Source organism: Camelus bactrianus, chromosome 16 (assembly GCF_048773025.1).
Source record: "Camelus bactrianus isolate YW-2024 breed Bactrian camel chromosome 16, ASM4877302v1, whole genome shotgun sequence".
Classification (NCBI taxonomy): domain Eukaryota; kingdom Metazoa; phylum Chordata; class Mammalia; order Artiodactyla; family Camelidae; genus Camelus; species Camelus bactrianus.
The window spans coordinates 28,907,211-28,918,809 of NC_133554.1; the positions used below are offsets into that span (position 1 = coordinate 28,907,211).

The following is an 11,599-nucleotide window of genomic DNA, read 5'->3' on the forward strand; positions in this document are numbered from 1 at the left end:
TGGTATTCCAGGCCACACAGGGCCTCTATGCCCTGGACACCCGGGGCCTGTCATGTGGCCATTTCTGGGGCTGCTGTCCAGCTCCCTCTGAATGTGCTCCAGGGGAGGAATCTGACGCTGTTGGCTTTCTCTATTGGCCTCTCCACCCACTCTCTCCAGGGCCCTGTCACCTGTGGGATCCCGGAGGGGATGGAGCAGTGATGGCCTCAAGCACAAGCTCTCCCCTACATCCCTCTCTGGAGGATGGTGCTACAGCAACCTCCTCTCCTCAAAATGAAGTCCTCTCTTCTTATTCCTCACTCTGACAGGGCTCTTTCCTGCTTTGAGGGTCCCCCTGGGTGTGCACTAGAGAACATGGGTAAACAAATCAGTAAGCCACTCCATCCAGGTTTGCCCCCAAAACAGCACAGACTCATGACTCCAACTAACTTTATTATTGATCCCTAGTCAGGTCTCCCAAAGGGCTTCCCAGCCAGTCACTTCACAGTCTCCTGCAGTCACCATCAAGCAGACTTCTTCCTTGGGAGGCCTTGTCATCACTCTAACCCTTGACAACTTCTGATACCTCTCTCCTGTCATCTGTGTTCCAGTTTCCGTCCAAAGGCCTCAACCAGGAGCTCAAAGCATAGCCACCAGTTTGAAGGTGCCCTCAGGCTTGGCAGGAACCACGTGGACAAAAGTCTTATAGAGCACAGCGCCCTTGGGCAGCCTGGTGACCAGATCTACAGCCTCCGAGTTGCTGGGACTGGGCACGTAGACCTCCTTAGTGTAGCGGACTACCCCCTCCTCCAGGGCATACAGGCACTTCTTCTTTCCCAGCCCCACCTGCAACACACAGACCTAGTCAGCTGGACAGCCAGGTGGTCATCCCGCGGCTTCAGGACAGACTTTTCACAAGGATTCAGGCCTAAGGCTAAAGGGGAGGATTCAAAAAGCTCCATTTCAGGCTTCCTTCCCCAGTGCTTTAGTAGTTACTCCATGACAAAGGCAGGACAAGAAAATTCCAACAGTCAATCGTGGTGGTTACTCAGTTCCTTAGGACTGATACCTGGACTCGTGTCTGTGCAGCTAGTCAGAAGCCACAGCGGTCATATTCCCCAACCAGGCCCTGGAAAATGCCTCTAATTACTGCCCTTGAGAGCTTGCTTCAGTTAGGCTTAACACAACACTAGTTTGATACACATTTTCATCTATATGGTGATCTATAAAGTTTAGGCTCAAAGCTATATGGATAATGCATATGCTAATTAAATAATAATAATATCAGTTAATAATTATGTAATACTCACTGTGTGTAACCACTTTTCCAAGCCCTATTATATACATTAACTCATTTAATTCTTACCTTGTAAAGTAGTTACTATTTCTAACCTTGTTTTTCATAATAAATAAATATGAGCAAAGAGATTAAATAATTATGTATCATATATGTAGTTTTTTAACCATCCATATTTTAGCTTTTTTCTTTTAGAACTTGAGATTGGATGTGTGCACCCAGGCAGTCTAGCATTATTCAATATTTCTCTGATTAAAAGAACAGACTGGTTCAAATCCTAGCACTACTACTTACTGTAGGGTGATCTGGGCAAGTTAACTTACTTCACTATGTCTCAGTTTTTTCATCTGCAAAATGGGGATAAATATTAACTATTCTATGGGATCATCCTGAGGATGAGATGAGTTAGCAATCATAAAGAGCTTAGAACACTGCCCAGGTCAAAACATGTTAACTTTTTAAATTATTGTTATCATTATTTTATTAAGTCCCAAGAGTTAACAGAGCCACATAGTAAATGTCTTAAGTTCTAAAAAAAAAAAAAAAAGCTACTACAGATACAATCAATTCACATAGAAATCAGCATTTAAAAAATAATTATAGGTTACTATCAGTCTTTCTGTGCCTACTAAAATGCCAAGAAAATAGTAAGAAGGGAGAAGGAAACTGATTACAGAGGAAACAAAACTAATATTTAAATTAATGTAATAATTAAATTAATGTAATGTAATATTTAAATTAATGTAATGTAATTTTAAAAAAAAAGAATATATAATATAAGCCTGTGTTAAAGACCCTTCCTACCTCAGAAAGTAATACCAACTTACTGAAACTGAAATCCCTGCTTGGTACGGACCCAATTTCTGATTCACACACTAAATTCTATTTTATTAAACTTAAGCTGTCTTTCAGCCATCTAAGAATAACTCTATGTAAAGGAGGAATTCTTAAAAATAAGAGAAAGTGAATAAATTGAAAAGGTTAAAAAAAATATCTTAAATCACTAGAAATCTCCTCTTCTAAGAACTGGAGGTTAGAAAAGACACCCAAGAGAACCAGGCTAATGTTATTACCAAGGCAAAAAAGTGATTTGGTAGTCAGGCAGACCTGGTTCAAATCCCAGCTCTGTCACTTGCCCCCCCACCCCGCGCCCCATTCCCCACCTTTCTAAGTTTCTGGCATCTTACCTGTAAACAAGAGGTGATATCTACCTACCCTAGGGATGGAGGTATGGATGAATGGAGATAATGTAGGCCCAGGAATCAACATGACACTTGGCATTTAATAAGCACTCAATTTAAATGCAACTGTAAAAATTACTATGCTTAGGAGCATGGAGAGCTCATTTTAGAGAAGAAAAAGTGAGGCAGGAGGGTACAGAGCAACTCACATGAGCACCTGGGTGCCAGCGGAAGTGGCGCTGTGTTGCAAGGATGTTGCCAGCATGAACGTAGTGACCTAGAAGAAAAGTCCACAAGTGCACTAACTAACTCTGGGCCCCCAGGATGAGGCAGGCACAGCAAACTGGTAAGAAAACATGGCAGCCCTCGCTTTCCTAGCCCAAATGCTGTACACCACCCTCTAGGCCTGCCCCTGGATAAGACCAACTCCCAAAAGTCTGACATAAGCAGCTCCCTGTCCCCCACCTGGCAGCCCCCTCTCCTGTTGCATGGCCAAGCTTCCCACTTATCTGCTCTTCCTCAGGCCCCCCACCCCACCTCAGTTCTAATCTGCCTCTTTAATCAGGAGCCAAATGTTCTGGTAAGCAAAATGGAGAGTACAGGGCTGGGCCCTTGCGTGTTTTTCCTGCTCTTCATAGGAACGCCAGGGGTAGCAGGGTAGGTGCTAACTGGGAAGTGGAAACCAAGCCACACCCTCACCCTCCATTTTCTTGACGCCAAAGCGTTTGCCTGGTGACTTTCCACCCAGGTTCTTGGAGCTGCCACCTGTCTTCTTGGATGCATATCTGACAGCAAGAGCTGCAGCCTGAGGGGGGTTCAGCAGGGCTGTAACTGCAGAGAGAACAGAAATGTTGTTCAAACAGGGAGGCTCCCAATCAGACTCTCTTTCTGTCTCAATGGGCCATCTGCTAAGCTGAGAGGTGGCAGTGGGTAGTGGCAGGGGAGGTGAGGAAGATACGTGAGCAGAAATGCCACTTGACTGTGTGGGCTTTCAGGGAGTGTCTGAAGTCCTTGGCCTTCTCCCATGACAGGGGACAAGTCATTCCTTGTATTGTCCAGGGTGTAAGCACTGCATGAAATGTGCATGTGTGTGTGTGTGGCTTTGGGTGGGTAGGGGGTTAGGAGAGGGGGGGACGGAATAACATATTAATGGAAAAAAATAAACACCATGTGCCCTAGGTCCTGACACATCCAGTCCTAATGAGGAGAAACAAACACCACAGAAACAGAAGCCCGCAAGCAAGAGGACACCACAGAGCTGCCTGTTTCAGCCTCACTCACCATCATGCCCTCAAGGCTCCATGCACTGTGTAGGGGCCAGACCACAGAGCTCAGCACAGGACACCCAGGGAGAGGCGCCTGCTTTGACCTCACCCACCACTTTCTCAGCCATCCATCCAACCATCCATCCATGGCACACCATACACTTGTAAACAAAAAGGGCAGCCTTTCTGAGGGAGGCTACCACAGGCTCCTGTCCATTTCAGAAGGCTGGGCCCTTTCTTCATTCGGCAAGCCCACCAAGTACAAGTCCAACCAAGAAGGCTGACACCCTGCCCTTGTTAATCTGATGTCTCCATTTTCATTCCAAAGTGGTCAACGGCATTTATTTTAAAAAGGAAAGGGAACTAAAATTCATACTAACCAGGATGGAAGCCTTGTGCCCCACGTAAAGCCGAGGAATGGCAGTCCCTGCCCTCAGGTCTGCAGATACAGCTATGCTTAGTCAGGGTGATGCCAGGATCTTTAGAGCCTTTGTGGGTCCCTGGAGCCCGTAAATTCAGATTTCCTAAAACCTAGGTTTCTGAAGTTTTAATGAGAACACAGACTAGCTGGGGCAAAGGATCAAAGATAAGGACTTAGAGCACAGCACCAGGATCTCCCTACCTTTAAACACCTATTTATTCATTCATTCACTTTCTTACTAAGGTCAGGAACTAGACTTGCTTTATCTACCTTATCTCATTCACAAACCTTTGCCCTTCACCCTATTTACCATCCTCCTCCTTAAACAATGCTCAAAGGAAATGCAGTTGCTCAAGCAGAAATCAAGGAATCACTGCTGATTCCTTCCCTTTGCTCACCTCACATATCTAGTTCACCAGCAAGTCCTGTGGATTCTAACTCCAAATGGATCTCAAATCCACCCAGTTCCCTCCAAGTTCACTGACAGTACTAACATCTCGGCTAAATCATCTCTCATCAGGGCTACTATTAAAGCTTCCCATCTGGTTTCCTCATTTCCACTGCTATTCCCTTTAAATTCACATAAAAACAAGTTTACTTCTCAAGATGTAAAACTGGGTCAAGTCACTCTCTTGCCTCTCTTACAAAGCCAGGCCTCCTGTCATCCTTTAGGTCTTAACTTACATGTTACCTCCTCAGAGGGCTCCCCTGACCACTCACCTTAAAAAAGAGAAACAGACACATTTTTTCCTTTCTTTCACAGTACTTGTTACAATTTACAACTATTTTATTTATGTGCTTCTTAACTGACTTATCCATTAGAAAGGACCAGCCTTGGGGGAGAGACTACGTCTTTATTTTCTCTGCTGAAATCCTCAACACCTACCACTGTGTCTGGCACAAAGACAGACCTCAGTCTGTTGAACGGACGGATTCGTTTTTTGGGCTCCAATGAGCCTGAGGTAATAACTCATGTTTACAGATGAAGGAACCCAAACAAAGCCAGACAGGAGAAGCGGGGAACTTAAGTCACCAACCGCTAAGGGAGCTGTACTTGCAAGCCAGGCAGGGATGGTCACCTGACCCTCGCCCCAGATGTCATGTGATCGGCGACTGCCGCCCCTCAAACCTCTTGGACCCCGCACTATCCCCCAACCCTCCCGCCCCCAGGGTCCCCCGCGGGGAACGGCCTCCATCCCCCGGCTCCCGGCAAGGTCTCCATCCCGCCTCCACCCCTCGCCCCGCGACGGCGACGGCGTCCCGCTACCAGCTGTCCGCGTCCTCAGCGTCAGCGCCGCCAACGCCATGCTTGCTGTACGCGCGCTTTCGGTCTCCGAAACCTTCCGTTTCCGCTACGGGAAGATCTACTTCCGGGTCCTACGTGGCGGTTGAAAGAGTGGCGCGAGAAGTTGCTGGTGAGTACAGCCCGGCCTGCAGGCAAGCTGGCAGGCGGGCGAGGTAGGACCTCCCTCTTGAGCTCTGCTCCGTAGCGGCTTTGTGGCCGGGGCGTCCGGGGCCTCTGCTGCGGCGTGTGGACGAGCTGCCTGCCCTGATGCCGGCTGGAAAGGCGTGGAATATGCCTGGCAGGGGCCGGCTTGTCCGATCTCCGTATTCTGCCAGTCAGCAGAGGCCCGGACGGGGACAGGGGTGAGGTCCCTCTCTAGTCGTTAAGCTTACTTTACTGAACTCTTGGTGATTGCTGGGTACTGTACAGAGTGCTGTTGATGCATTAAATTTTTTTTTAAACTCTCATAACCTTGTAGTTATTTTTATTATCCCAAATTTACTGAAAATGAAGGCGAGGCCCCCAGGAGTTACATGGCTCATCCCGGGTCACACAGTGTTAGTGAATATTTGTTCAAAGAGTGACTCTTGTGCACGACCCAGCAACATGTCCTCACAAAAATTTGGACATGGTGTTCATGCAGCATTATTCATAGTGGCCAAAAAATGGAAACAAGCCGAATGTCCACCAAGTGATGAATGGATAAACAAAATGTAGTATATGCATACATTGGAGTATTATTCAGCCATTAAAAGCAATGAAGTGCTGACACGTGTTATAACATAAATGAACCTTGAAAACATGCTAAGTAAAAGAAGCCTTTCACAAAAGAGCACATGCTATGAGTCCATTTATATGAAATATCCAGAATAGGCAGATCCATAGAGACTGAAGATTTATGGTTGCCAGGGGCTGGTGGGGGAAGGGAAATGGATTGACTGCCTAATGGCTGTGGCATTTCTTTTTGGGGTGATGAGAATGTTCTGGAATTAGATGGTAGTGATGGTTATCCAGCCTTGCAAATATACTGAAACATACTGAACTGTACACTTTAAAAGGGTGAATTTTATAGGATGCAAATTATATCTCAATTTTTAATGACTCGGTACTTCCATTTTAAATGCAGAGATCAACAAAGGGGTGGTGTGGAATCTCGCTTCTACTCCATTAAGACTTTTTAATAGTAGCATCCACTTTGTTTATACTTCACCTTGACCTAGAAAGGATTTGAGGAGGGTTCCTGTTAGATTACAGACAAAGCTGTTCTGAGTTCCAGGCTGACCTTGCTGGGACCATGCCCTATTTCTCTATTTCTCCATTTCTCTGTGTATCATATTTATTTCTATAAAGCTTGGCTGTAGAACACATCTAGTGGACTGAATTCAATGCTACAGTCTGTGTCTTATCTTTTCCTTTTAGGGAATTAATCGGATAGCATTTTTGATGGCTCTAAAGAAGTCATCACTCTCACTGGATTCCAGTGAGAGTGACTCTGAGGAGTTGCCAACATTTGCCTTCCTGAAGAAGGAACCATCTTCAGCAAAGAGGAGGGAGCCTCAGAAAGAGGAGGAGATTGTAGTGGTTGACATCTCAGATTCTGAGGCCTCCTGTCCTCCATCACCAAAATGGAAAGATCCACCACCTGTCCCAGACACAGCTCAAACTGTCTCACAAACAGAGCCAGTTAGGGTGCTAAGCAGTGGAAGTGACGATGAGGAGGAATTTATTCCCCTGGCTGAGAGACTTACTTGTAGATTTTTGACCCACAAGCAGCTGAGCCCTGAGGACTCCAGCTCCCCAGCTAAAAGTGTTTTGGCTCATCAGACTAATGAAGGAGCATCATGTGACTGGCAAAACCAGCCCTTTCCAAGGATCACTTATATTCCCCCCCATGACACCTTAGCAAGGCGTGCATCCAAGTGCAAGGACCCTATGTTAGACCATCCATGCCATCGGCTTCCAGCCTGCCCAACTACCTGCTGTGTCCAGAGCAACAGCTTGACAGTAGCCCAAACAAATGAAGAGGTACCCCCGCCTCAGAAGAGAACCAAGCATAATCAGAAGGTCCAGAAGAGAGACTCCCAGAGATGCCAGCAGCGGGGACTAGCAAGCCAGAAGGAAAGCACCCTGAGGCAACAGGAAAGGAAGAAGAAGGCAGCCCTGGTCAACAGGCTGAAAGCTCAGAGGCCAGAGGAATGCTTAAAGCACATCGTTGTGCTGCTGGATCCAGGTCCTCCAGGCAGCCTTCTTTACCCTGTGCTGTGTGAACTGCTTCCTGGGCCCCACTGACAACCCCTTTCCCCTCTGTTGCAGTGCTCTTACAGATGGAAGGTGGGGGCCAGCTCCTCGGTGCACTGCAGTCCATGGAGTGCTCCTGTGTGATTGAGGCGCAGGCCGTGCCTCGCAGCATCTCCTGGAGGAGAAGGGCTGGGCCCGCTGAGGTAGGGCTTTTCTGGCTGCTGTCTCTCCTCCTCCTGAGAGTCACAGAATAAATATGCTTTTATTCTAAGGGACATATAGCAGTCAGGGCCCCAGCAGGAAAGCAGATGGCACACTCAGGATTTAATAAAGGGACTGTTTTCCAAGGCAGGAGTGGGACACAAGGAAACTACAAGGGACAGCGCAGTACCTCAAGGTAATAATGATGTTAACTCGCTTTCTCCTCCTCAGGGACTGTTGCCATTTCAGATTGGTTAGTTCCCTGTTGTGCCAGCCTGTCCTGTGCATTGTAGGACATTTAGCAGTGTCCCTGGCCTCCACACCCTAGATTTCAGTAGTCCACCTCCGAGTGGACTCCAGATATTGTCAGGCATCCCTTGTGGTGGGGAAAGATCGCCCCTGTTTCTCTCACAGTTATCCTATAAGGAAGGAATTCTCATCCCCACATCACAGGGGGGAAAATGAGAAGTTGGAAAGCCTTGTTAAGGATCACAGCTGAGTGGTGGCGGCGGTGGGCGGGGACTATAACCCAGAGCTCTTCCCACTTGTGCTTTGCTATATTGTGGGACTTGGCTTTTTCTTATTATAGGGACCTAATCAGAAAACTGCACTCTGTAATACTGTACTGCTGTAGGATTGTGGACCACAAGGCGGCCCTGGCTCTGTTTGATTACGCCCTAGTATGGCAAAGAGGTGCTCTCACAGACTGAAGTTTCCCTAGTGGTTCTTTGTCACACAAAACCTGTGTGTTTGTATGGGCCGCTCAGCTCATACTTAGCATCTACCCTCAAAGCCCAAGTTACTTATTTGTTCCAAATCTTTTGGAAGAGTTTCCTTCTCTCTGTCTCCCTGTTCAAAATGCATAGAAATATTGGCAGTTATTTCTCAATCCATTTCAATTCACTAATGTTCTTTTCTTATTCACTGCCTCTGAGATGCAGTACACCAAGGTTGAACAGTTGAGACTGGGAGGGACAGGATCATGGATCACTGTTTCTTGTAACTGTGACTTCATTTCAGAAGAAAAAGGGTAATGCAAAATGGACTAGGCTGATGGGGATGTGTTCATTCACCCAAAAGGCCTGGGTCACTCTCACAGGTGCTGAGCACCTGCTGACCTGCCTCCCTCTGCTGGGTTCCATGTCCTTTGACAGGATGGAGAGGACTGGGTGGAGGAGCCAATGATCCTGGTGTTGCTCTTGGCAGAGGCATTTGTACCTATGATCTACAATTTCAAACAGGTGGGCAGAGCCAGAGGGGTTGGTGCCGAGGCATGGGACAGAGGGATGACCCTAGGGAGCAGGCATTCATGCAGTTTCTGCCCATTTATACAGAGAACTCTGGGCAGCACCGAGGAAGGGAAGGAAACGCTTCAGAGCTTTGTAACTGACATCACGGCAAGGACAGCTGGGAAAGCTGTGTCACTGGTGGTTGTGGATCAGGAGAACTGTTTCAGGTTTGGATTTGTCCTTGAGACTTGGCGTTAAAAGGGGCAGCTCTTGGGCCAACAGGGTTGAATTTATTTATCCCAGATCTAGGTCCCTCTGCAAACTAGTGTCCCTGACCAGCCCTGTGGGACTCTCTGCTCTAAGCTTTGCATACCTCTTCTGCCTGAGCTCAGCCTGGAGGTGTCACTCTTTGATTTCCTCCCCTGCTCCAGTGCTCCGAATCCTCCGAGGAGAAGGAAACAGGGAGTGGCCACCAGAGAACAGGCCAAGGAGAAGAGGAAGGAAAGACAACTAGAGGCCAACACAGCGGCCGGGGTGACCAGGGTAGACATAGAAGAGGTAAGAACTTCTGTTGCCTGAGTCAGCGTGGGTGCCCACTCTCATCTAACCCAATTTGCTGCTGATAAAGAGTAAAATGCCTGCTGGACACTACTTTATGCCTTGGCACTAAGAAGGGGCCAAACAGGGAGCCAAGGGGCTGGGGTGCAGCTTCACTGAACAGGGAGAGGAGAGCAGTTTCAAACTAGTCTCTCTGTGCCCTTCCAGTCCATTCTGCTTTTGGGTTTCTAGGCACTGGTGGATCTGCAGCTACACACAGAAGCCCAGGCTCGAATTGTGCAGAGCTGGAAAGAGCTGGCCAACTTTGCATGCACGTTCACAAAGGCTGTGGCTGAAGCACCCTTCAAGTGAGTGCCCCATCAAGTCCTGGCTCCGTCGCTGGGCCCTGTCCTTTACAGTGGTTCTGGTACCCAAAGATATCCCTTTCCTCTGAACTCTGCTGCTAGTCTGTGGTCACTCAAGCTAGAAGCAGAAGGAGCTGACCTAACCCTGGGCATTCTTGGAAAGAGCCCTCTAGTCCCCTTAAAATGTTCTCCTTTACCTTATGTGTAAGTTTGTGTCCTGCAAGGTGGTACTGGGTCACCAGTGGGCCAAGTTACCAGGACTCACTGTAGATCAGGTCACAATGTAATAAGCCCTTGTCAAACACAATTCTAGCCTAGCTAGCTCAAGGACTATTCATAGCCAGAATTTAAAATTAATGAGACCTCAGAGACAATCCAGTCCAAGTCCCTCATTTTATACCTGAGGGAACCGAGGCCTGGAGAGACCAACTTGTCAAAGTTCCTAGCAAATTAGAACCAGAACCAGACTCCAAATGGCCTGATACTCAGTCCCTTGTGCCTACCCTGTGCACATGGCCTCTCTGATCAATACAACCCTATCTCAATATAAGCAAGGGTCTCATAGTTCTCTGGTACCTTCTCTTTTAATGAAAAGGAATAGATGTTTTAAGAGGAATCATCAACTGGCACTGCTTGGGAACAGTGAGCGTTTAACTAGGCCAGATAGACCATTGTGCCCACCTCTTCTGAGGTCAGTGGAGGAATTATTAGTTAAGGGGACAGGTGCAGCAGAGTAACAAGTGACTCGTAGCTCCTCAACTGTGCTGTTTTCAGAAAGCTCCGAGATCAAACTAGTTTCTCCTTCTGCCTGGAGAGTGACTGGGCTGGAGGGGCAAAGGTGGACCGCTGTGGCAGGGGGCTCGCGCTGGTCTGGAAGAGACAGATTCAGCAGCTGAACCGAGTCAGCCTGGAAATGGCCAGTGCTGTTGTGGACACCTATCCCTCCCCGCAGCTCCTGATCCAGGTATGCTGTTCCAGGCGTCACTGCCTAGTGCACTGTGGCCTTAGTGGGGTGCCAGTTTCCAGGACCACACCAGTGAGGGCCCAAGAATACCTTGTATGTCACCAGTGTGGGTCTACTGAGATCAGAGTCAACACTGACCAGGGAGGGAGGATGGGTTCTTACCCCCCAACCCTTATTCATGAGGAATGGCTGTGTATGGTGTGGTATTAACAGGTCATTTACCATTTTCAGGCTTATAAGCGGTGTATTTCTGAGCAAGAACGCCAGAATTTGCTCGCAGACATACAGGTGCGCCGTGGAGAAGGTGTGACAGCCACCTCCCGCCGTATTGGGCCAGAGCTCTCCAGGCGCATCTACCTTCAGATGACAGCTTTGCAGCCAGATCTCTCTTTAGACACTGCAGACTGATGCCAGCCCTCAGGGACAAGGATGAAAAGCTGGAGATTTCCACCTCCCCCACCTGGAAGCATGACTGCAACGCAGGGATTGAAAACGTCACCCGCAGCACAGGCCTGGGTCCTGCCTACAGCAGGCTTTCGTGGGCGTCACTATTTGCAGTTATCTCCGTACCTGTCGACGTACGGGTGAAGGCTGAGGTGCTTGCATTTGTGCTCACAGGCATTTAACATTCCTCTCC

General features: G+C 48.0%; 2 protein-coding genes across 2 annotated transcripts; one reads left to right on the plus strand and one right to left on the minus strand.

Annotated features, from left to right (window-relative positions):
* Positions 1–412: 412 nt before the first annotated feature.
* MRPL27 (mitochondrial ribosomal protein L27) lies at positions 413–5,543 on the minus strand. The gene is made up of 4 exons (XM_010949589.3): positions 5,411–5,543; positions 3,157–3,288; positions 2,667–2,734; positions 413–825 (listed from the first exon to the last, which is right to left on the minus strand). Exons 1-4 carry the CDS (start codon positions 5,448–5,450, stop codon positions 619–621), a joined length of 447 nt encoding a protein of 148 aa, XP_010947891.2. The 5' UTR covers positions 5,451–5,543; the 3' UTR covers positions 413–618.
* On the plus strand, positions 5,496–11,512 carry EME1 (essential meiotic structure-specific endonuclease 1). Its single transcript, XM_010949590.3, has 9 exons — positions 5,496–5,558; positions 6,848–7,658; positions 7,742–7,869; positions 9,022–9,108; positions 9,202–9,323; positions 9,528–9,654; positions 9,886–10,001; positions 10,773–10,962; positions 11,194–11,512. The coding sequence occupies exons 2-9, from the start codon at positions 6,872–6,874 to the stop codon at positions 11,368–11,370; spliced, it is 1,734 nt and encodes a 577-aa protein (XP_010947892.1). The 5' UTR covers positions 5,496–5,558; positions 6,848–6,871; the 3' UTR covers positions 11,371–11,512.
* The last annotated feature ends 87 nt before the right edge of the window (positions 11,513–11,599 follow it).

Bases quoted from the DNA above. Each gene is read 5' to 3' on its own strand.
- MRPL27 (XM_010949589.3), bottom strand. From the start codon at position 5,450: ATGGCGTTGGCGGCGCTGACGCTGAGGACGCGGACAGCTG. The intron at 3,289-5,410 runs GTAGCGGGACGC...TTCTCTCTGCAG, and splicing joins GCTGAGGACGCGGACAGCTG to TTACAGCCCTGCTGAACCCC. The intron at 826-2,666 runs GTGAGTTGCTCT...TGTGTGTTGCAG, and splicing joins GCTGGCACCCAGGTGCTCAT to GTGGGGCTGGGAAAGAAGAA.
- EME1 (XM_010949590.3), top strand. From the start codon at position 6,872: ATGGCTCTAAAGAAGTCATCACTCTCACTGGATTCCAGTGAGAGTGAC. The intron at 7,870-9,021 runs GTAGGGCTTTTC...GTCCTTTGACAG, and splicing joins GAAGGGCTGGGCCCGCTGAG to GATGGAGAGGACTGGGTGGA. The intron at 9,324-9,527 runs GTTTGGATTTGT...CCCCTGCTCCAG, and splicing joins GATCAGGAGAACTGTTTCAG to TGCTCCGAATCCTCCGAGGA.